This window comes from Mastacembelus armatus, chromosome 5, assembly GCF_900324485.2.
Source record: "Mastacembelus armatus chromosome 5, fMasArm1.2, whole genome shotgun sequence".
Taxonomy (NCBI): domain Eukaryota; kingdom Metazoa; phylum Chordata; class Actinopteri; order Synbranchiformes; family Mastacembelidae; genus Mastacembelus; species Mastacembelus armatus.
In genome coordinates, this window is record NC_046637.1 from 18,005,173 (window position 1) to 18,027,559 (window position 22,387).

General features: G+C 39.3%; 1 protein-coding gene across 1 annotated transcript in view; it reads right to left on the reverse strand.

Moving 5' to 3' along the window:
* Positions 1 to 22,387, reverse strand: part of epha8 (eph receptor A8) — a 99,796-nt gene that overhangs the window by 33,393 nt on the left and 44,016 nt on the right. Inside the window, exons 3-6 of the mRNA XM_026306166.1 lie at positions 20,679 to 20,732; positions 19,408 to 19,551; positions 19,006 to 19,155; positions 15,199 to 15,514 (exon numbers count right to left, since the gene is read on the reverse strand). Coding sequence (XP_026161951.1) covers positions 15,199 to 15,514; positions 19,006 to 19,155; positions 19,408 to 19,551; positions 20,679 to 20,732 — 664 coding nt within the window. The remainder of the gene's footprint in view (positions 1 to 15,198; positions 15,515 to 19,005; positions 19,156 to 19,407; positions 19,552 to 20,678; positions 20,733 to 22,387) is intronic.

The following is a 22,387-nucleotide window of genomic DNA, read 5'->3' on the forward strand; positions in this document are numbered from 1 at the left end:
GCCTGTCTCTTTACTGTCACCACTAATAGCTCTTAGACACTGGGCTGGGACCTGGGTGGCTATTGCAGACCAAGGGTGGCACATACTCAATCAATAATTTACCCAGCAGCTCTCGGCCTTTTGTGTGTGTGTTTTCCGTCCTGAATTAAGCATTCATATGGGCTGCACATAAGAGGATTTATTTGTGAGTGTGTCTTTGTGTAGCTGCATATGCAAGTGTGTGCATGTGTGTCCGAGTGTGACAATGTGTGAGTGTGTGTCAGCAAAGTTGCTTTGTGTACTGATGTGTAGCCCACTGCACCTGCTGTGGAGATAGGGCTTTGGCCAATCACAACAAAAATTGGAGGGAAGTTTGACTGACACAACAGTGCTGTGTCTGGCTGAGATATGATTCATTCTGTTATCTTTATCGCTCTCGCGCTCTCTCTCTCTCTCTCACTCACACACACACACACACACACACACGCACACACACACACACACACACACATACATGCCCACATTTGTTATCCCTTGTAGGGACATTATATTAACATGCATTCATTACCTTGAGACTTACCCTAACCTTAAACAGAACTTGCCTAACCCAAACCCTTAACCTAGCCTGCTGTAACTCTGACTTTAACTTATTGTAACATTAACATCATCCTAATCGTAAAACCTAAATCCTAACCCAAGTCCTTTTCTGTGGTAACCCTGTCCCGCACCTGTAACCCTGACCCCACCCTAACCTTAAGTCCCCATAATGTGAGTGTGCAAACAGGTTTTGGTCCTGACAGTGGTGCGTGTTCATGTGTCACGATAGCTTAACAGCATTAAAATAATACAGTTTTCTCTCATCCATCTCCTCTTCCCCACTCATGTCTTTCATTTCAGTTTCTTCTTCTGATCTCCCTTTCACAACCTTCTCTGCTTCCTTCTGTCCTTTCCTCTTTCTATGTCGCAACATCAGTGTCAAAACTAGAGGGCCCAAAAACACAGGGTGAAAAATATTGATTGCACATTTTAACAGTTTGTGAGCTCAAATGTGTAATTCATGAGCACAGAAAGAAGAGCATATGTTTATCATAATATCACAGAGTTTTTTTACCAACTCAAATGTTTTTTTCCCCCTCTCCATTTGATAGTTGTCCTTGTGCTCTAAGTGGATTTTCCTCAGCTGCTGTCTGTTCTTGTCTAACTTTTTGTGGACCACATAATATGGGAGGTGGTTTTGACAGTTTGGAGGTGGGCAGTTTCTGTCAATAAATGCTATTGCTGCCATTATGATTGAATATGCATTGAATGATTGACTGTGCCAATTTCTCCAAAGTCCAAAATGGCAGACAAGGCAGTACATAGAAAAAAAGAAGTCATCATATCATGCAGAGACAGGGTTGATATGATTTCACAGTTAAAGGAGTTATGTTATCAGAGATGAGTATAAGTACATTAGAATTTGGAAAGAGTGGGAGAGGATAGAGTGTGTTCGATTTAGAGCAGTCAGTGGCATCAGTGTACACGTCTGAGTGCTGGGAATAATCATGATTTCAGCCAAATCATTTTCATGGGAAAGCAAACACAAGATATTAGTCATGTGGTAACATTACTGCTAACTGCAAAGTGGTGTTGAAGTCTGTTCCCCCATCAAGATCTGTTTTATTAACGCATCTTTTCTGACTTAATCTCACGCTCAGCTGCTCAGTGTCATTAAATTAACCACTATGCAGTTGTTATATTTTCAACATTATAATTTCTCTGATATGAATATGTCCACAACTGCTTATCCAGTTTAGCTAATCAAATATCACATCATTAGCTAATATCTACATCCAAGGGAGTGATAACATTATCGTTAGCTTATGGAATCACCATATTATAAACACTATTAGAAGAAATACTCTTTGACTAATAAATAATTAATGTTACCATAATATAGGTAAAGCACAGTGTATTCAACCTGCATTCGTTCGTCCTTGTCTGCTATCTTGGACTTCTGCAGAAGTTGTTAATCAATCACAGTCAATCATTCAATGTAGAATCAATCACAAAAGCAACCAAAGCACAGAAACGTCCATGAGCCCACCATGTGTCCACCATAAGCCCACCCCCAAACTGTGAAAACCATCTCTTATGTTATGTCGTGCACAAAAATATCAATTGAGCACAGAGAGCAGCTGACGGAAATCCACATAGCGTGCAAGGAGTCAAATGGAGTTGAGAAAAAACATTTGAGGAGATAAAAAACACAATTTGAGTGCAATATTATGATAAACATACACACAGCTCTTCTTTCTGTGTGTGCAAATTTCACGTGTGCTTGCAAGTGGGATATTTATTCTCGCGAACTGTTTAAACGTGAAGGACTATATTTTTCATCCTGTGTTTTTGTGCCCCCTAGTTTTGACATTGATGTAATGCCATATTTTACTCTTTCACTCCTTTCCTTTTTTCTCTCCTAACCACTCATTTCTCATCCTCAATTCTCATCTCCAGACTGACCAGTCAAAATCCTCAAACATTCACAAGGACCAACCAGACACACAAATGCAAAAAATGACTAATTAGTCTTGGCACGGCAACAACAAATCCCTCAGCACTGATGCTCACACGCTCTAACAAACAGATGCTTACACGTTTGGACACACAAACACACATCTGTGCATTAACACACACTCCCAATGCCTCATTTCCCAAGGCACAGCATTGGGCGCACCAAGTCTGATAGCTTTTTTGTATTGTGCTTTTGTAAGGTTTTTGTATAGCTGCATCAGTATGATTGACATCACTCTCAGGGTATTGCTGTATTATGTGTGTCTGCCTGTGTACAATATGAATATGATGGCTTTTTAGCAGCTTACAAGGAAATCTTTCAGCATTATTATGAAGTTAAATATCCCAATTTAGCTAAATGAGACCTGCTTCTGGTCATTGTTTCCATCAGTTATGATAGCATCATAGTCAACTAAATTAATACTCAGATCTGAGAACACAGCAATGTTGCTGCAACAAAGCTCAACAGAGTTTAATTCTATGACAGGCAAAGGGTCATTTATGATCAAAATAAAGATTAGGCAGTAACACATAAGGTCCTTTCTACCCCCCACCTACCAAAAAATTCCGACCAGGGGTCAAAATGCATTCATCCATCCATTCACTGTCACCACCTTATCTGGGGTTAGGTTGCAGTGGCAGCAGGTTCAGTAGAGCAGTAGAGCAGACGTCCTTCTCCCTAGCAATATTTCCCAGCTGCTCCAGAAGGAAACCCAAGGTGCTCCCAGCCCAAATGATATATATGGGCTGGGAAAAGACGTGCCTAGGAAACCTCCAATAGAAGTCATCCATGAGGCATCCTAATCATATGCCTAAACCACCTTAGCTTGCTCATTTCAGTGCAAAGGAGCAAAGGTCCTACTCAAAGTTCCCTCTCGATGTCCAAACTCTGCACACTAGCACTAGGGCTGAACCCAACCAGCCTACAGAGGAAACTCAATTTGAGCCATTTGTATTCCTGATCTCATTTCTTTGGTCACTACCCAAAGCTTGTGACTGTAGGTGAGACCCTGAGATACTTGAATTGCTTGAGGCGGCAGCTCACTCTCAACCTGAAGGGAGTAATCCACCAGTTTTCTGGCAGTAAACTACAGCATTAGACTTCTGGATGAGAGTCAATATTTCCAAGTCACAATGCTGCAGCTACTTGATTTCAGCTAAAGAAATAGCTTGGTGAGAGGTGTCTCTAACTCAATACCTAATACCTGTACAGTGTTGATTCTAGCCATAATTTTTGGGCATTTTAAAGTGTCTGTTTTAAATGGATTTAGCTAGGTACATAGTTAGAAAAGTCAAAAGTTAACATTCAAAATCCTAGGGGATTTGTCATTTGTAACTCCAGCTGGTGGGAATAGAATCAATGGATCCAACACCAGACTCATGTAAATCACAATCTAATAACAAACTGGATTCAAAGGTGTTCAAGGAGTTTATTATAGACTGGTGACTCTGTTAACTAGAGTTACTTTGTCTTAACCTGTTAAAACCCTGGGCCATTTTTAATCTTCGTTTATATATATATAAAAACAACTTATGAGCAAAAAACCAGCAAGACATAATTTGCAATTATTGCTTCATAATGTAACATTTATTTCTGCAATTTGGCTGGTCTTTCAGTAAGTTTTAGTGCTAGAGAAATAGGACTTGTGCTGTTGGAATCTGCTTAGTGGTGGCTTTCAAACAGTGCATGACATGTCACATTAGCATGGAATTTTATTTATTAATTATTATATAGAAGGCGAAGCTCTCGATTTACCGGTCAATCTACGTTCCCACTCTCACCTATGGTCATGAGCTTTGGGTCATGACCGAAAGAACGAGATCGCGGATACAAGCGGCTGAAATGAGCTTCCTCCGCAGGGTGGCCGGGCGCTCCCTTAGAGATAGGGTGAGGAGCTCGGTCACCCGGGAGGAGCTCGGAGTAGAGCCGCTGCTCCTCCACATCGAGAGGAGTCAGTTGAGGTGGCTCGGGCATCTGTTTCGGATGCCTCCTGGGCGCCTTCCTGGGGAGGTGTTCCGGGCATGTCCCACCGGGAGGAGGCCCCGGGGAAGACCCAGGACACGCTGGAGGGACTATGTCTCCCGGCTGGCCTGGGAACGCCTCGGTGTCCCCGAGGAAGAGCTGGAGGAAGTGTCCAGGGAGAAGGAAGTCTGGGTATCCCTGATTCGGCTACTGCCCCCGCGACCCGGCCCCGGATAAGCGGTAGAAAATGGATGGATGGATGGAATTATTATATTTAATTAAAAATATGACATTTTATGACTTTGTCAACAACATTGTTTAAATCTTGCACCTTTAGCTTGTTTTGGATATATGCCCATTTACGAAGGAGGGAAGTAACAAAGTACAAATACTTTGTTAGTGTACATAAGTAGATTTTTCAGGTATTTGTACTTGAGTATTTATTTTTCTGATGACTTTTTACTTTTACTCCCTGCATTTAAACACTAATATCTGTACTTTCTGGTCCTTACATTATCAAAACAGGTGGAAAACACCTTTTCAACCTCTGCAACGACGTAAAAGACGTGACTAACTAGAGAGGGAAATCGAGTGAGTGCACAGGTTATGATAGAGAGAAAACTTGCAGTGCGACATGGAGGAAGAAAGGGATCCAGGGAGTATTGCCGAGTCCGACAACGATGCAGCAGATTCAGAAGAGCAAGACATTCAGCACTATACAGGTGGTCAATAAAAGAAGAATTTCCTGTTTTTGTGTCGAACTTTTTTAGTTTTGTGGAGTTATCAAAAGATGTATTGTGTATCGACAAGAAAAACAAAAAAAGTTACTTTTTAGTTTTTTTACCTAAGTAAATTTCAGACCCTGTACTTTCTTACTTTTACTTGAGTAAAGGAGTTGAGTCAGTACCTCAACTTTTACCAGTCTTCTACTTAAGTATAGAATGTGAGTATACTTTTGCCACCTCTGCCCATTTAACTGCTTGTTGTTTGAGTTGTGTTTTGTTTTCCTAAAATTAGTTTTATTTAGCTTCTAGTGGACTTTCATCTGGTTATGTGGATGCATAGCATGTGTACAGTGGGTACAGAAAGTATTCAGACCCCTTTAAATTTTTCAGTCTTTGTGTCATTGCAGCCATTTGCCAGAATCAAAAAAGTTCATTTTATTTCTCATTAATGTACACTCAGCACCCCATCTTGACAGAAAAAAACAGAAATGTAGAAATTTTTGCAAATTTATTAAAAAAGAAAAACTGAAATATCACATGGTCATAAGTATTCAGACCCTGTGCTCAGTTTTGAGTCTAAGCACTCTTTTGAGCTAGTACAGCCATGAGTCTTCTTGGGAATGATGCAACAAGTTTTTCACACCTGGATTTGGGGATCCTCTGCCATTCTTCCTTGCAGATCCTCTCCAGTTCTGTCAGGTTGGATGGTGAACGTTGGTGGACAGCCATTTTCAGGTCTCTCCAGAGATGCTCAATTGGGTTTAGGTCAGGGCTCTGGCTGGGCCAGTCAAGACCGGTCACAGAGTTGTTCCGAAGCCACTCCTTTGTTATTTTAGCTGTGTGCTTAGGGTCATTGTCCTATTGAAAGGTGAACCTTCGGCCCAGTCTGAGGCCCTGAGCACTCTGGAAGAGGTTTTCTTCCAGGATATCTCTGTACTTGGCCGCATTCATCTTTCCTTCAATTGCAACCAGTCGTCCAGTCCCTGCAGCTGAAAAACACCCCCACAACATGATGCTCTCACCACCATGTTTCACTGTAGGGATTGTATTGGGCAGGTGATGAGCAGTGGCTGGTTTTCTCCACACATACCGCTTAGAATTAATGCCAAAAAGTTCAATCTTGGTCTCATCAGACCAGAGAATCTTATTTCTCATAGTCTGGGAGTCCTTCATGTGTTTTTTGGCAAACTCTATGCAGGCTTTCATGTGTCTTGCACTGAGGAGAGGCTTCCGTCGGGCCACTCTGCCGTAAAGCCCTGATGGGGGAGGGCTGCAGTGATAGTTGACTTTGTGGAACTTTCTCCCATCTCCCTACTGCATCTCTGGAGCTCAGCCACAGTGATCTTTGGGTTCTTCTTTACCTCTCTCACCAAGGCTCTTCTCCCACGATCGCTCAGTTTGGCTGGACGGCCAGGTTTAGGAAGAGTTCTGGTCGTTCCAAACTTTTTCCATTTGAGGATTATGGAGGCCACTGTGCTCTTAGGAACCTTGAGTGCTGCAGAAATTATTTTGTAACCTTGGCCAGATCTGTGCCTTGCCACAATTCTGTCTCTGAGCTCCTTGGGCAGTTCCTTCGACCTCATGATTCTCATTTGCTCTGACATGCACTGTGAGCTGTAAGGTCTTATATAGACAGGTGTGTGCCTTTCCTAATCAAGTCCAATCAGTTTAATTAAACACAGCTGGACTCCAGTGAAGGAGCAGAACCATCTCAAGGAGGATCAGAAGAAATGGACAGCATGCGAGTTAAATATGAGTGTCACTGCAAAGGGTCTGAATACTTATGACCATGTGATATTTCAGTTTTTCTTTTTTAATAAATTTGCAAAAATTTCTACATTTCTGTTTTTTTCTGTCAAGATGGGGTGCTGAGTGTACATTAATGAGAAATAAAATGAACTTTTTTGATTTTGGCAAATGGCTGCAATGACACAAAGAGTGAAAAATTTAAAGGTGTCTGAATACTTTCCGTACCCACTGTATATTACTACAATCATCTTGTGTCTAGCATTGTAAAAGCAAAGATGCAGCCCTGGTACTGAGGGCTGCCGGGTTGAGTAGGTTAAAATAGAGGTGGCTCCATGGTCCTAAATATGGTATCAGAATTAATTTGAAACATTTTAAACCTGTGGCCTGTATGATTTGGACTTTAGATGTATGCTAATATTTCATATAGGTGGACATAAGCTTCTCTTAAGGCAGCACCAAATGTGCAAGCAGGCCAAGGGTGCTGAGTTAATGCTATACAGGTTATTATTATAGGATTATGAATAGTAACTATGGAAAAGTTTGGTGGTCTATCTGCCTTGTAGGACTTGTGTTGCACTGCCCCCGAACTTTCAAAAGCGATGGTTCAAATGTCCATTACCTTTTCTGGTTAATTTCCTAGTAGCTCAGTAGCAAAGACTCTACAGCTCCATACCCAAACACAGTCCAGTGGGTGGAAACCACTGATCTAAACTACTATTTAAAACCTATAATTGATATTGACAAAAGAGACAGCATATCTCAGCTATTTACTTGGTGAGTATAGTGTGACACTTTGACATATTGCAAAAAATCTGTTTTTTCCTTTAAGAGTAAAAATGAATACCTTCTTTAGAGTTCAAGTGAAGTTCATACAAATCTCCGGAGAAATGGCATTAAAGGATTCAAATCTGAGTGTGCATGTGTGCATTTGTGTTACTCCGTGTAACATTATGTGTCTGCATGAGCCTGTGTGCACTCATACCAGGCAGCTTTCTCGCCCTGAGGCTGTGAGTGTGGGTGTGTTTCTAGAGCCTCTGTGTCATTTGCCACCAAACAGTAACAATGTTGTTGATCAGCAGTTGTTTACAAACTGCCAGGAGGATGGAACTAATTTGATCACGGCGAATTCCCCCATCTCTCTCTCTCTGGAGACCATTTCAATTTGAGCTCCTTATATGTTCTCGATAGCAGGCCGGCGCAAGTTGATTCTGACAGCAATTATGAATATCGTGTTCCACTCAAGTGGTCGTGAGCCGGGGAATAATGAAGTTCTCACCAAATCATCTGTTCCTGAAATCACTTAACTGCATCTTCATTAGGAACTAGGAAATCATAGTGGGACTCTGCGAAAAGATGTAGCAGCTACACTATGCTCCGCCCATGCCAAAGAATTTGATTTATGAGCTTAATCTCACCCTAAACTCTCTAAGTGAAATCATATAAATTATGAATACAGCTGTCTGTACAGGGTGTTTCATGAACGCTTGCATTGCAGTGATTTTTATAGTCTTTTGTGGCTGAGACACTGACTGACATTTCAGCTGTTGTCTTCAACTGACTGTTCTGACTGTATCACCTCTTAAACTTCAGCTGTACTTCAGCTACTTTCACAGGTTATATACAGACTGCCAACCCAAATGCTTTCAGGATTTAAAATTGAAACATCAGCACTTACAATTTAAACTCTTTCAGTGGTTCAGACTTAACGGCCACTTCAATTGCTCTCAGCACTTATTCATCAAATGACATTTCAAGTGTCTCCAGTTCTTTATCAGTGAAAGTTAACGGACTTTCACCTCTTTTCTTTTCAATTGTTAAACACTTCCAATGATTACAGTTCAGCTGGTTTTAACAGTTTTCAGCTCTTACATATCAGCTGACACCTCATTTCCTGTAATGCTTATAATTCAATTGACACTTCTGACCCACCCTTTCAGTGCTATAGCTTCAGCTGCCATTTCAACAGCTTAAATTTATAAAATTGCTGCTTCAATATGGTTTCCTCCTATGCAAAAGATTTAGATTATAAGGGATGATAAACTGTTTACAACACACACATTTTCTTTAAAAAATGTAGTCTTTAATTTTATTCATTAGTTAATGACTTCTTTACTCTATAAATGCAATAAATTTCAAAAATATATATCCATTATCTTAAAAGCTTAGCTGTTTTAATAGTAACAGATAACTTGTATCTGTTACTATCTGTTACTATTAAAAACAGAAATATTTGTTTAGTAATCATTAATCATTGATCATACAGTATACAAGGAAGTCATTACACTGCTAACACCTTTTCACCATTGGAGTATCAGCTGTTGTCACCTGTCTGAACCTTAGAGACTCAGGGCCAAAGAGGATGCATCACCCTGTCAGAGATGACCATGCACAGCTCTGTCTCTGGAGTTTCAATGACCTGTGTGTGTATATATGTGTGTGTGTGTGTGTGTGTGTCTACCTCTGCATACATGCATCATATGTTTGAAATGGAAAATGCTAAAAGTAAGGACTGACAGCTGAGAGTGGAGTGCTGACAGGTCGGAGAGAGGATAAAGCCCTAAGCTCCTCTGTGTGCACGTGTGTGTGTGTGTGTGTAATGAAATAAATATATAATAGAGGAATATTACATCCTCCTTGTCACCTGCCGCTGTCTTCTTCTGATATTTCTCTATGGTGTTACATTGGCAGATAATGATCACATTATGAGGTGGAGTGGCACACCTTCTCTCTCACTTTACTTTGTTTCATAATCTCCATGTCTTTGTTCATTTTATTCTTTTTTTCACTTCTTTTTTTCCCCTCCTCCATTGCTTTATGCTGCTTTCCTGTCTCCCTCCCACCCTCTCCCTTCTTTCTTTAAGCATCCCTCCTCTGCTGATTGACAGGGAGGAGAGTTTTCTGGAGAATTTTGCTGACAGAAGATTCAAAGAGGCTCTGGGCCATCCTACAATCCCACTGTGAATGGATAAACCAAAGTTTTAATTTTCTGTCAAGGGCCTAATAATTTTTTCTCCAATGTTATACAATACAGGGTAATTTAATCTCATTTTCATAAATTATTAATGTTTGTTGTATGTAAAGTTTAATTAGCAAAGAAACTTTAACTGCCAGATTAATGCTGTGAAGTAAAAAATAGAATATTTCCCTCTGAAATGTAGGGGAGGAAAGTAGCATGACATGAAAATACAAGACTAAATGTTCTCAGTTACTTCTATACCTCTGGCCCAGCCCTAATATGATGCTATCCAAAATGCCAGAATCCACAATTCTGAAAATACAATAGTCCAAATATTATGGGGCATAAGATAATCCTTTCACATTCCAATGTTATCAGACACTATAAAAATAACCTTTCTTTGTACAGTTGGCTTTGACTGACATAGCAATTTCCTAAATCTCATTATTTGTTCCAGCTATGAATTTATCTTTACAAAGGGATCAAATAAATCTGAAGGCCATAATAATCCATGATGATAAACGTAGAACTGCCAAATACATTGATTCAAGTGGTTTGTTTAAAATCAGCCCTGCAAAATGACATTTAGCCTCCAAAAAAAAAAAAAAGCTCCACCTTGACAATTAATTCCACCTTGGTGTTGTAATACATGATTTAATTTATTTGGTGTTCGGGCGATAATTTTCCATAGAATTTTTCAATGATCTTAAACAAAGGTTATACTAGTGAGGATATTGAATGTAATTGAATTTATACATTTATATACATACATATATATATATATATATATTTCTGTGTATGTTTCTGTTTGTTCATCTGTCTTCAAACTATTAAAATTGAACAGGGTAAAATTAGATATTAATGTAATTAACATTGTGGTTTATTAATTTTAAGGTGATTTTTACTTTACATGAAAGGCCCTGAAGATCCATTTTCTCAAACAGTTTTTTATTGAGTGACAGTCTTACATGAACACATATTATTTGTTAATATAACAGCAATTTTGGTTCTAAGAGGAAACGTGCTATCATGTGTGACTTAGAATCTTTTAAGTAAAAATGTAATGACATGACCACTGTCCGTCAAATCTGACCAAACCACAGTCCCAGTGATGCAGATGTGCAACATAGAACAATTAACAATATTTATATCTGAGCTGTAACTTTGCTAGTAAGTCGTAAATATTTTATGTAGCAGAGAAAAATTTAAGATTTGAGATTTGCGAAGCTAAAATTTCTACTACACAACACATATAGAATATTTTTAGTCAGTGGAGTGGTACAGCATAAATATCTTGGAGTCTTGAGTTTGAATATTTTACCCCGTTTAAACTTCATGCAGCATCAATACAGAGGTAATATAGAATATATATGTGACTGTCAGACAGTGTGGAAAGCTGCTTAAGGAGAACACAAGGGTAAAACTGTATGTTAAGGGCTTACTGTTAAGCCTTTAATGTACATGTAATAATTTTATCATATGTCTATTTCTAGTCTAGAAGCTGGATGTTGTCATTTTCCACACACTCAATCATAAATCACATGAAGCCATCAGAGGCATATTGCGGCTCACGGAGTAGGAGGACAGGCTGTGGTCCATTGACTGAGCAAGCTAACCTACTCAAGTGACTGCCCACCAAACCCTCTCTCCTGTGTGTGTGTTTGTGTGTGTGTGTATGTGTCAAGCTTGGATAGGCTGGCTGAGCTGAGTAGATGTGACTAGCCTAAGTGTGTGTGTCTCATATCAGTGTGTCCTTGATCGCTCTCACTGTATGGGGCACTTTAGTCCATTCTGCACTGGCACCGTGAGGCACACACACATATACAGTACACACCTGCACACATGTATGCACAGCTACACACATAGAGTCAGTGTTTTGATGTAAACTCAAGTGGACGAGGGGTCCAGTCAACCACTCCACCGGAGTCTCTTTCCCCTCTCCCCTCCTCTCTCTTTTTCTTTTCGTCTTTCATTGCTTCCCTCCCTGTGACACTTTTAACAGCACATCACGCAACCCTGTGCTCATGCACGCACACACACACACACACACACACACACGCACACATACAGCATGTCGTGCTCTCAGCCAAAGTTCTGCACCTTTGTCAAGGGAGAACCACTTAAGCACGCTCATATAGACACACATATTCACGCACAGTCATGTCTGGCTTTTTCCCCTCTGCACACACAAGTCTTCACCACTTAAGTCTTCTTCCTTTCACCATCTCGTGCCCTCCCCTCCTCTCTGTCTCATGTGTGCGTGACTGTGGCTGGCTTTGGTGAGGGTGAATTAGCACGGCGACCCAGTTTGGTGCCAGAAGAGACAACACGTCATTGGAGGCTATATTCTTTCACTGCAAATCCACTTTCTGCTCCAGCTGCAGCGATGCAATAGTAAATAAAATACAGGGAAGAAACATCACCTCCAGCTGAGGATTATCATAAAGCGAATGACTTCTATTTTCAGACACTTTAAAGCTTTTTTTCCCTTTTTTAAACGATCCTATCTCTATAACCTCAGATAACTTACATCAGTGTGTTACATTTAATTCAGCCTTAAAATGTAGATAAAGTCACTTCCATAAACAAAATGTGACCCAAGGTGATTCTGTTTTCTTTATGGACTAAAACTGCCTGCAACTAATTATAGAATGTCTGTGAGTGGCCCTCTGAACAGGACACACACTCACATACACTACACTTCCTACGCTGTTAAACATGTTTTGACAAGGTGCTCGCACTGTGTTGAAGCAAAAAGGTGTTTACCACCAGCGTTTGGTAAGGCACAACAGAGACGTGAGCGTGTGTAGGTGTTGGGAAGAGGAGGAAGGAGGAGGAGGAGGAGGAGTGGAGGACGCAAGCAAACCAGTGTTGCATGTCTCGTTCGGCTCGTTTAGCTGACAAACTGCTTTTAGCGTTTAATTATCCATCGCTCTGTGATTAATAGGTTTTAATTACTGTAACCCATGGCAACCTGAAATATACACAGGTCTCTGAATGAGGTCAGCCTATCAAAAAGCCAACAAAAAAAATAATAAAAAGACAAGCAAACAGACTGTGGTCAATATGAAAGAAGAAAAGAAAAACAATGAGGATGAAGTACCTTTGCATCTCAAAAGTCTCACTTGTTATTCATGGTGGACTGCTGAATGAGAGAACAAACTTAAGCTCAGATACAGCGCTATTTTCTCAGTATTTACCTACTTGAGAAAATTGTTAGACCTCAGAAAAGCTTTTGACCAGACCTTCAACTTCTTCACTCCATTTATTTTCTTTTACATGAGCCACAGGCAGAGCTTCAACAGACTTTCTGATTCACTAGAAAGGTTAGAACCTTTCCAAATTCATGTTTTGCTTCGAAGGCTTTATGCAATGTAGAGACATTTCTGCTACTGTTCTGAGCTCAGAAGAAGCTTGACATAGTTACACAAATGGGCAACTCTGATGCCCACATGGTAACTTTTCTATTAAAAAAAGATCATGGCAGAGCTGATAAAAAAAAAAAATCACCAATCATGCCAAAATATACTAGTACTCTCCAGTATCAACTAGAGAGAATGCATGCTAAGCCTTTACACTGCTGTCTTGGTCCAGCTGATTCAAACTAGACAAAAAATTATGCATTGTTGCCTTTTATTTCTTGGCAGAGATGAGAAGTATTGTATACTTCAACTTCACTACACTTTAGAAGTAAATATTGTACTTTTTATTGGACTACATTTTGTGAAAATGAGGTGCATAAAACAAAATAGCGTATAATCAAAATGTTTTAGTAATCCCTTCTGAGAATTTCATGAGCTACCCAGCAGTATGTAAAGTACTCCAAATTAGCTCCAACCTTACCAGCTGGAACATTAAAGTGATGAAGACAATAATGCATCAATAAATATGATCTAGTAATATATATTACTATGAATTGTACCATATTGAAAACTTTTATTTTTGGTAATTTAAGTGGATTTTGATGGTAATTATTTTGTACTTTTGCCTATAGTAACAAGTTTAATGTAGGACTTGTCAGAGAGTATTTTTACATTGTTGTATTCTGGTTTTTAAGGATCTCAAGATCTTTTTTTGGAACCACTACCACAAGAAACTCAGAGAAATCAGAGAATAGACATTTGAATTGATGTCTGTTCCTGGGGCATCATTAATCTGCTGTCACTTTGGTGATGTTATTAACAAGTGCAGACTAAATACAGAAATAATGGCATATGTCTAAAATATGAATAAAGGATTTTAATTAAACTGTATGAAATTCTTCTCCTTTAGTTCATTAAATCCCTACAGCTCTCTGAAGGCAGCAGGACACATGGAGTATCTTGATAAATCTGCATTTGAAAAGTGCTGCACTACAGCACATTGCCATTACACACAACTGTCCACTGTATTTAGCTTCATTAAATTATGTGCAAATGACACCAGGCTGCTTTGTAATGACCCTGTATTCCTTTGTTCATGTGAGAGACATTAGATTACCAGGGCTAATTAATCCTGGGTATCAGAGCATCCTTTTCATTTTTTTTTTCAGTTTATTTCAGCAGGTCATATTTTATCTTTAAAATGTATTACACTGCAGAAACTGCTATATCATATTTTGTGATGTGATGTGACAATTTGGGATGAGGCACAATTAAGAATGAAAAAGCATAGGATTGTCACCAGCATCTTACTTATTATTGCATTACCCATTTGTAGATCTGTTGTCTTCTTTTTTAACAGTACAAGTGGAATTCAGGACTGCTGACATCACAAATGCAAGCAGGAGAAAAAATAAAACTGTCACAAAACAGTGAGCAAACGGCCAACTGCTGTGTTTTATAATCCACTTTATCAGGTTTTAATGCAGAGCCATAACTCAGCTCAAGTTCACCTCAGTCTGATGAAGTTCACTCACCTCCAGCTCTCTCTGTGGAAGACTTAAAACCTCCGCAAGGTTTAATGTCTGTTTCCAGACACTGCACCTGGACCTCAACTGTCTTTACTGCCTGGTCACTTCAATTCACGCACTTACTAATAAAAGAATGCTTTTCTTTCAACTTCCTTTTTACTCATCAGGGAACATGCCCACACTGACCACTTTCCATGATTTCTAAATGATCTTAATTTTTATAGGTGTCTGCAGTTTGAATCCTAGTGTGCAGGTCTACCTCTCTCTATCTACCTATTTACACCTCTTGTAGCTCCCTCTCTGTGGCTGACTAATGAGTCCGCTAACGAACTGTGCAAAACAGTTTGGATTATAAAAGCACCCCCCACTCCCAGTAACATACCTACGCAGGAGTCTCTGTGCTCTTCGAATCCAGCGGAGCACACACACCTCCCAATGGGCACAAGCCATTCTCCCTCAGCACTGCAGTACATCTTGGGTGTGTCCCTCTCCTCAGCGTGGTCCACACACTGACCTCTGACCTCCACCAGAGAGGACGAGTCAGCCCCCGTCACCACGTCGGTGAACACGGCCAGTTTACGACTCACACCCACACAGCGTTTGTAGTACACTCGCACTGAGGTGAGGGCGATGCATGCACCAATATCCTGGAAGGCCAGGTAGAAGCCTCGCCTGTTCAGAGGGCCAACACCTCGCACCTGATGGAAGAAAGGGGCAGATGTCACTTCATCATATGCGTTTCAAGGCATCATATAAGTCTAAATTTATTTTTGACTATATTTTCAAATATTACATACAGCAGGATATATCATACATGAGAATGTGTGTGTCAGAGTCTGTGTGTCCTTGTCTCTCCTTGTTTTGAGATTGTGCACAGTTTTGGCACATGTTTTGGCCTGAAATTACTCTTGGGACAAGTTGATGAAAAGTGGTGTCCGATTGCAGTGGTTCACAACCTGGGAAGAGGAACCTTTGAAGGTGTCACTAGATAAATGTAGATAAACACTGAATAAACCTAAAGGGAGTCATCACAAACAGGGCAGATAAGTCACCAGGGATGAGGGGTGTTAAGTCAATCAGAAGCTAGACGATACCATGTCAGGGTGCAGTGGCAAAAGACAAAATGAAAATGAAGCTGGTATCTTCCAATTTGATTGAACACACCTGAGCTAGGTAATCAGCAGTGGGTAGGGTAGAGATAGTTGAAAAAACAAGCAGAAAAGGGGGTCCGTAAGGAACACAGGTTAAGTACCCTTCCTTTACTTGGTTTTTTTCGCATATTCAGTCAATACTCCACAACACCTGGTAACAAACTTATGTGAAATCCCCTTTCGGAATTTCCATCCATCCATCATCTAGTGCTTAGCCTGGAACATCCAGGGTCGCGGGGTTGGAGCCAGTCCCAGCTGTGAAAGAGGCAGGGTACATCCTGCACAGATTGTCTAAAAGAATTGCTATATAACAATAGATAGTCACAACTACATAAACAACTGCCAGAACTAAAACTGTCTTAAGGTATTATATATTAGGAGTTTAACATTCAGAAACTCAACTGATCTAGTAGTTGGAGGAATTGAATCAAATTTGATAAGGAATGCCCACTCTCCCAACTGAAATCAGATTCTGGTTCAGATGTTGCTAAAATCTAACTGGTGACATTACCTTTTCTTATTGAATTTGAAATGAAAAAAAGAAGTACAGAAATAGCTCCTATAAAATAAGTAAAAATGATCTAACTGTAGGAAAAATAGCACATTCATACAGGACTCCATTGCAAGTTTACAGTTTTCCAGAGTTTGGAAAGTTTGTCACTTTCTCATACTAGAAGCTGGGAGAACAGTGTGAACACCGCCGTAATTTAATCTCTGGACTGGTGTTTGGTGTTGTGCTTTGGCAGCAGTCATTAATCAACTGCTCTGCTTCCAACAACAACTTGGAAACATGGATGATTTTACATTTTTATGTGCTTGTTTTTCATATCATATCACAGTTGACTATCTTTTTATCACCCAAGAACTGATTCACACCATTATTTAAAAGTTTGTTGGAGAAGCATCAAAAAATATAAGGACACCTTTTTTTGCAGGATTAAAGTCTCACATGCATTAGACTTTTAGCAGATCAGAGAGACAAATAGTCTTGTTATTTTCTTTTACTTTTTAACAGCAACCTGTACTTACCAAACTGTAGGTTGACTTGTCATACAGTTATTAGGTCGATCTAATATGTTTACGTAATATATACACAATGTGATTGATAGTCATGGCATAAAAGGTCATTACTGTGCTGATTTCTATATATGACTATTACTATTTGGAGCCTGCCTACACAGCAAGCTGGGAATATGACAAATAGAACAAATTAAGAGATAGTGTTGTTTATTAACTTAAGTCTGAACTGGCTGGGCGACTCTCATAAATTTTGCTACCATGCAAAAAACTACAGCTAGACTGAAATGTCTTAACATGTGTCAACCGATTAACTACCTGCTGACTGAGGCTCTGGTGACACTACACAGCAAAATTAATCTGCACGTCTTAAAACGCGTGGCTTTAAAAGCCTAGTGAGATAATGACTACACTTACAGGGGTAGTGAACTGCTCTAACTGTCAAGGCCTGTGCTATTCAGTAGCAACAAGAGCTCCTGTGTAGCATTTTAACATGCCAACATTATACACCATTCTGTTCAAAATTATTAAGGTGGAAAAATAAAGCTCTCTAAGATAATGAACTTACAAGCTTAATTTGGATGTTGACAGAACAATACGTTCATATACACCCATCTCAGAACTGCCTGTAAATTACTGTTCTTTAGGGGAACCATTAATACTTCGACAAAGGAGGTTAAATAAAAGCAAATGGGACACAGGTAATGTGCTAACAGTGTCATATGGTTGTCCAACAGATTATTATTTGTGAGCACTGTAAATTTGCAGATATATATTTCTCTGAAGTTGAACTCAATACAAAATATTTAGGTGGATTTACTTTGCGCCCATGAGCAAAAATGAAATTTTATTGCAGCCAAGTATCACTGCTACCACTGTACATGTAGCTACAATTTAGCCACCTGATAACGTTACAGGTAGCTTTGGTGAGGTTTTCCTGGAGAGTGAAATAGAGTCTGTTCATCACACTTCATAGGACACATTTAGAATTTTTCCTATATACTGATGTACAGAAAGCACACATCTATTTTTCATGCTACTACACATGTACTGTTGCTCAATTAGTAGCTTTGTTTACACAACTGATCTGATGGATTTATTAGATTTTTCATTGTAAAGCTGACTCACCAGGTTCCTGACACTTTCAACACTGTGTGCTAATTAGACAGCTAATTATGAGCTTTACGATCTTTCCAGGATATTATGAGGCTGTTTTTGTTGCTATTTCGTGTAAATGCCTGAAATTAAACATATGTTGTGTAATCAAAATCAACAGTTAACATTTGAATATCCTCTGGCTTTTTTTTTTCCTTTTCCTTGTGCTAACATTTTTCAGTTATAACACAAACTATATGGTTCCAGGTATTTGGAAGAGTATTAAGTTTGTTATTCATTTGTTTTAAGTCACTGTACTTTTTGTTAGTTTGTTCTATTGATTTGTACACAAACAAATAAATGAATATCAATCTATTAAATAGAGCTGCCTTCACCAGTGTAAAGCACAGATGAATATCTTAGCATTGTCCAAATATTCATGTTTCAGGAAGACAATATAGAAACAAAAGAGAAAAACATTAAGGAAAGATTAAATGGCAAAGCCACCATAACACGACCAGTACTCATTTCAAGTTTTGTAGGGTTATTTTTACTAATTAATACGACAGTGCCCTTCATATCTTCAACTTTGCAACAATGTTAGATTTTAATGAAAGTATTATTCCACTATCCAGTATCAAATTTGAAGCTGTTATCAATGTCAACAATACAAGGCTGAGCCTTACTGTTTGTTTTCTTTTACAGATCTGCAGAAGCGAGAACAGAGCATGAGTGATGAGACTGGAAGACACTCTCCGGGGCTATGGATGTTTCCAACTTGACTTGAAATCCTGTGGAGGTGTACGTGCTAAGAATCGTAATAAACTTACTATCCAAAGTGAGACGTTGTTTCGAGAAATTAGGACCCACATTCACTTGTTATATCACTGCATTTTCTTGCTGTTGTTTGGTGTTGTAGCTCATACCTCAGTGTTGAGTTTAAGTCTGCGCACTCCCAGGTCTACCCCTGTGAAGCTCTCATCAGCAGCGATCGTGTCAATCTTAATGAACTGGTTCTCCCGTATGGCCGAACCCACCGCTCTGTCAGACTCGTAATAGTACAGGTTGAAGGTTTCCTGTGGACCACACGAGGATAGCATGAGTACTGTAACTGTGCCTATTTTTTTTTATGAAACTAGTAATACATTATTACTCCATTTACCCTTGGTATATCCAGTATGTGGTTTGAGACACATTCTTATCAGATGTCTAATACAGAAGTTACATTGTGTGCACTTAAAACTTCTCTCCCACACATTTCCATCATCATTCCCCCTCCAACTCTCCTCCTCCTGGCCTCCACAGCCTCTCCGCTGTCTGAGCGTTACCTTGCAGGTACCCAGTACTCCAGGCATGCTGTTGCAGTCTCGGAGGGTGAACTTAACCTCGATGTAGATCCTCCTGGCTCCCTCTCGGGGGATCCAGCCCGTTCTTAGCCAGTTGTTCTGGCTCGGGCTCATCACGTTACAGACCTGATTCAGGTTATAATCAGCGAAAATAGCAGTGTCAGTGTCAATAACAACAAATGTTACAGTCATTAAAGATGGTACAGCATGTGTGACTTGTTAGCTCTTCAAAACTATAATTGTATCTTTTTGGATTCTGTTTCAAAGCTGCTCTTTAATGTGCACTGTTTGACTTTGAAGAGCAGCTTGAGATGAGGTAGCCTGAGCTGCATGAAGACTACTCTGCATTCAAAACAGTGAAACTTATGTCAATTAAGAAACCACTCCATAGTGGGTAGTTTATAGGCTGATGCTATCATTTAATATTATATATACGTACATTGTTAGAGCCAAATTAGTGTTTTCGTTTGTGTGTTTCCTTTTATTTTGCACTACCTGGTTTGACACTGGGTGATCAATGTATGATTGTCTCTGGTGGTTAAATAGACGCAGTTGGTCCTCTCCTGTGACGCAACCGGAAGGAAGCAACAGTCTTTTGATCATTGTGCGGGAAGGTTTGTTGGCTGGTTTTTATGGATTTTAATTTCATTGTACATCGATGAATTATTATCTTTGGACATTAATAAAGTTGCAAGTATTTTAATTCGTTCTTATGGCTGACAGCCCATCATTTGATTTTATCACAAACAAGCTGGACAATGCGTCAGACACGTCTTAAGGTAGTAAGTATTGTCCCTGTTAGCGATCAGGAGCAGGATACTGCATACATTATGTGCATTTTTTGACACCACATTTAAATTAATCATTAAATCTTAAGTCTTCTTAAATCTAACATTTCCCCCTACTACAGTGTTATTTTTATAATACCATTTAGATCTCAAAACAGAACGTGTAGACCTGGGGAAAAATAATTTTTACATCAATTAATCTGATGATTAATTTCTAGATTAACTGGCTAAATATTTGGTCTATCACAGAAAACTAAGAAAATGAGCCAATTATGAATATATGAGAATATTTTAATGTTATCTTTATTTTGATTAGCAATCATTTAGGTCAGCAGTTGATTGATTAGTTGATTAGTAAACTCATCGTAGCAGCTGTATTAGACCATATAATTAAATTGAAGTTCTTATAATAACTCTAATCTAATAAAACATTCAACCCTACCACATGCTGAGACAATTACACACCTGGTACGTGTGGATGGGACTGAAGTACTCGTCCATCTCATTAATGGCATCCCACTGTGGAGACAAAAAGAGAGAAGGAAACATTCTCAGATCAGTCACATGCTCCATGTTTTTCAGATTGATGTGCAGCAAATCGCTGAGCTGCTGCCTATATTTCCCACATGATCATCTGTGCCTACGTGTCTCCCTAACCACATCGGAACATTATTAGCTTTGACTTTAAATGAAACAACTCCTGTCACACACACGGCAGTCATCTTAGTGTGGGAGTGTATGGTATGCTATATATCTGCTATATTTTATCCTGTCATATGATGAACAGTATAGTTTTCCCTATGATTAGTGGTGATTTTAAGCTTATATCTTTGTAGGGCAAACAGCAGAGGTAGTTGTTTTAAGGTTGTAGGTTAAAAATCTACTTTCTCTTTCTTAGGTTTCTCCATCAACAAACCATTTTTAAATCACTTAAAAACGCAGTTAAACTGGGATTAATGCTGGTTTTAAAAATGCTGATGTATTCCACTCATGCTTTCTGGCAAGCAGCGGTTAACACATGCAATTGTGTGCTCTATTTCAGCATGTTGGAATTCACTTAATGTAATTCCAACAGGACACATTTCCCTTTAATGAGATTCTCCTCATGTATGTGATTAGATTTACATTGTTTGCAGAATGCCGCAGGCGGCCAATAACAGAATTATGCGCAGGAACAGTAAGTGAAATGTGTTAGTATTTCTAAATGTGTTAATGTGAATTACGCCTCCCTGCACCAACTATTGTACATCAAGCACCAGGAAGAAACTCAATCACAGGAAACAGTCTGTCCACTGCTTTTCTGCATTGTGAGGAGATATAAGCTGCAATCTCAAAAATTTCTATCCTCAGCTTTTCGAAAATTCTCAGATTTCATGTAGTCAGACACACAGGAAGATAAAGCTCAACATTCTGATTTATTTAAATGCCATAGTGGGTACAGCTTTCTGTAGGAGGAAAAAGAGAAAAAAAAAGTCTTCATGTAAGTCTGTCAAAAAGATTAGAATAAGGTATGACGGAGATGGATGAAATCATGACCACCCATCATGAAATTAGATGAACTTTTGATGATAAGTAAGGCTGGGTTGCTTGTCCATCAAGTCCACTGGAAAATCATAAGATTTTATGTTTTATTGCTGTGCTCGTGACTTGAAGACTCTTTTGAAACACCAAGATGAATTGTCGGGCATTACCGTCTAGCTGCATCCTCACAGAGCTGCTGGTGAATCTGTAGACTCATAAGTTTTAATGATAAGAGGTTTCTTGCCCCAATCAGTGTGTCATTATTGGGTTGAATCTCAAATCTCTCTTGGGAAATGGCGAGTAAAGTTGTATCATAAATAGTCATTAGAACACGAATAACGCCCAGGTTGACAAATACAAAATTAAGCAATCGTTGCATTCCAGCATGGTAAAGTTGCTAGATTTGCTCCTAAACGGCTTACTGCTGTATAGAAACACTTTACACCTTCTATTTATGGTTTTCATTTTCAGTACAAATCCAGTTGCTCAGTTATATGGCACATTTTGATGTCAGCAGGGGGCGAAAAAATAATCTTTTCTTCCTCCTATATTAGAAGTAACCCACCACAGGGTGGTGAAGTAGAAATGTTCTGTCAACTGGTTTATTCATGGTAACATGGAGACTCAATTGCAGGGTGTCAAAAGTTCATGCC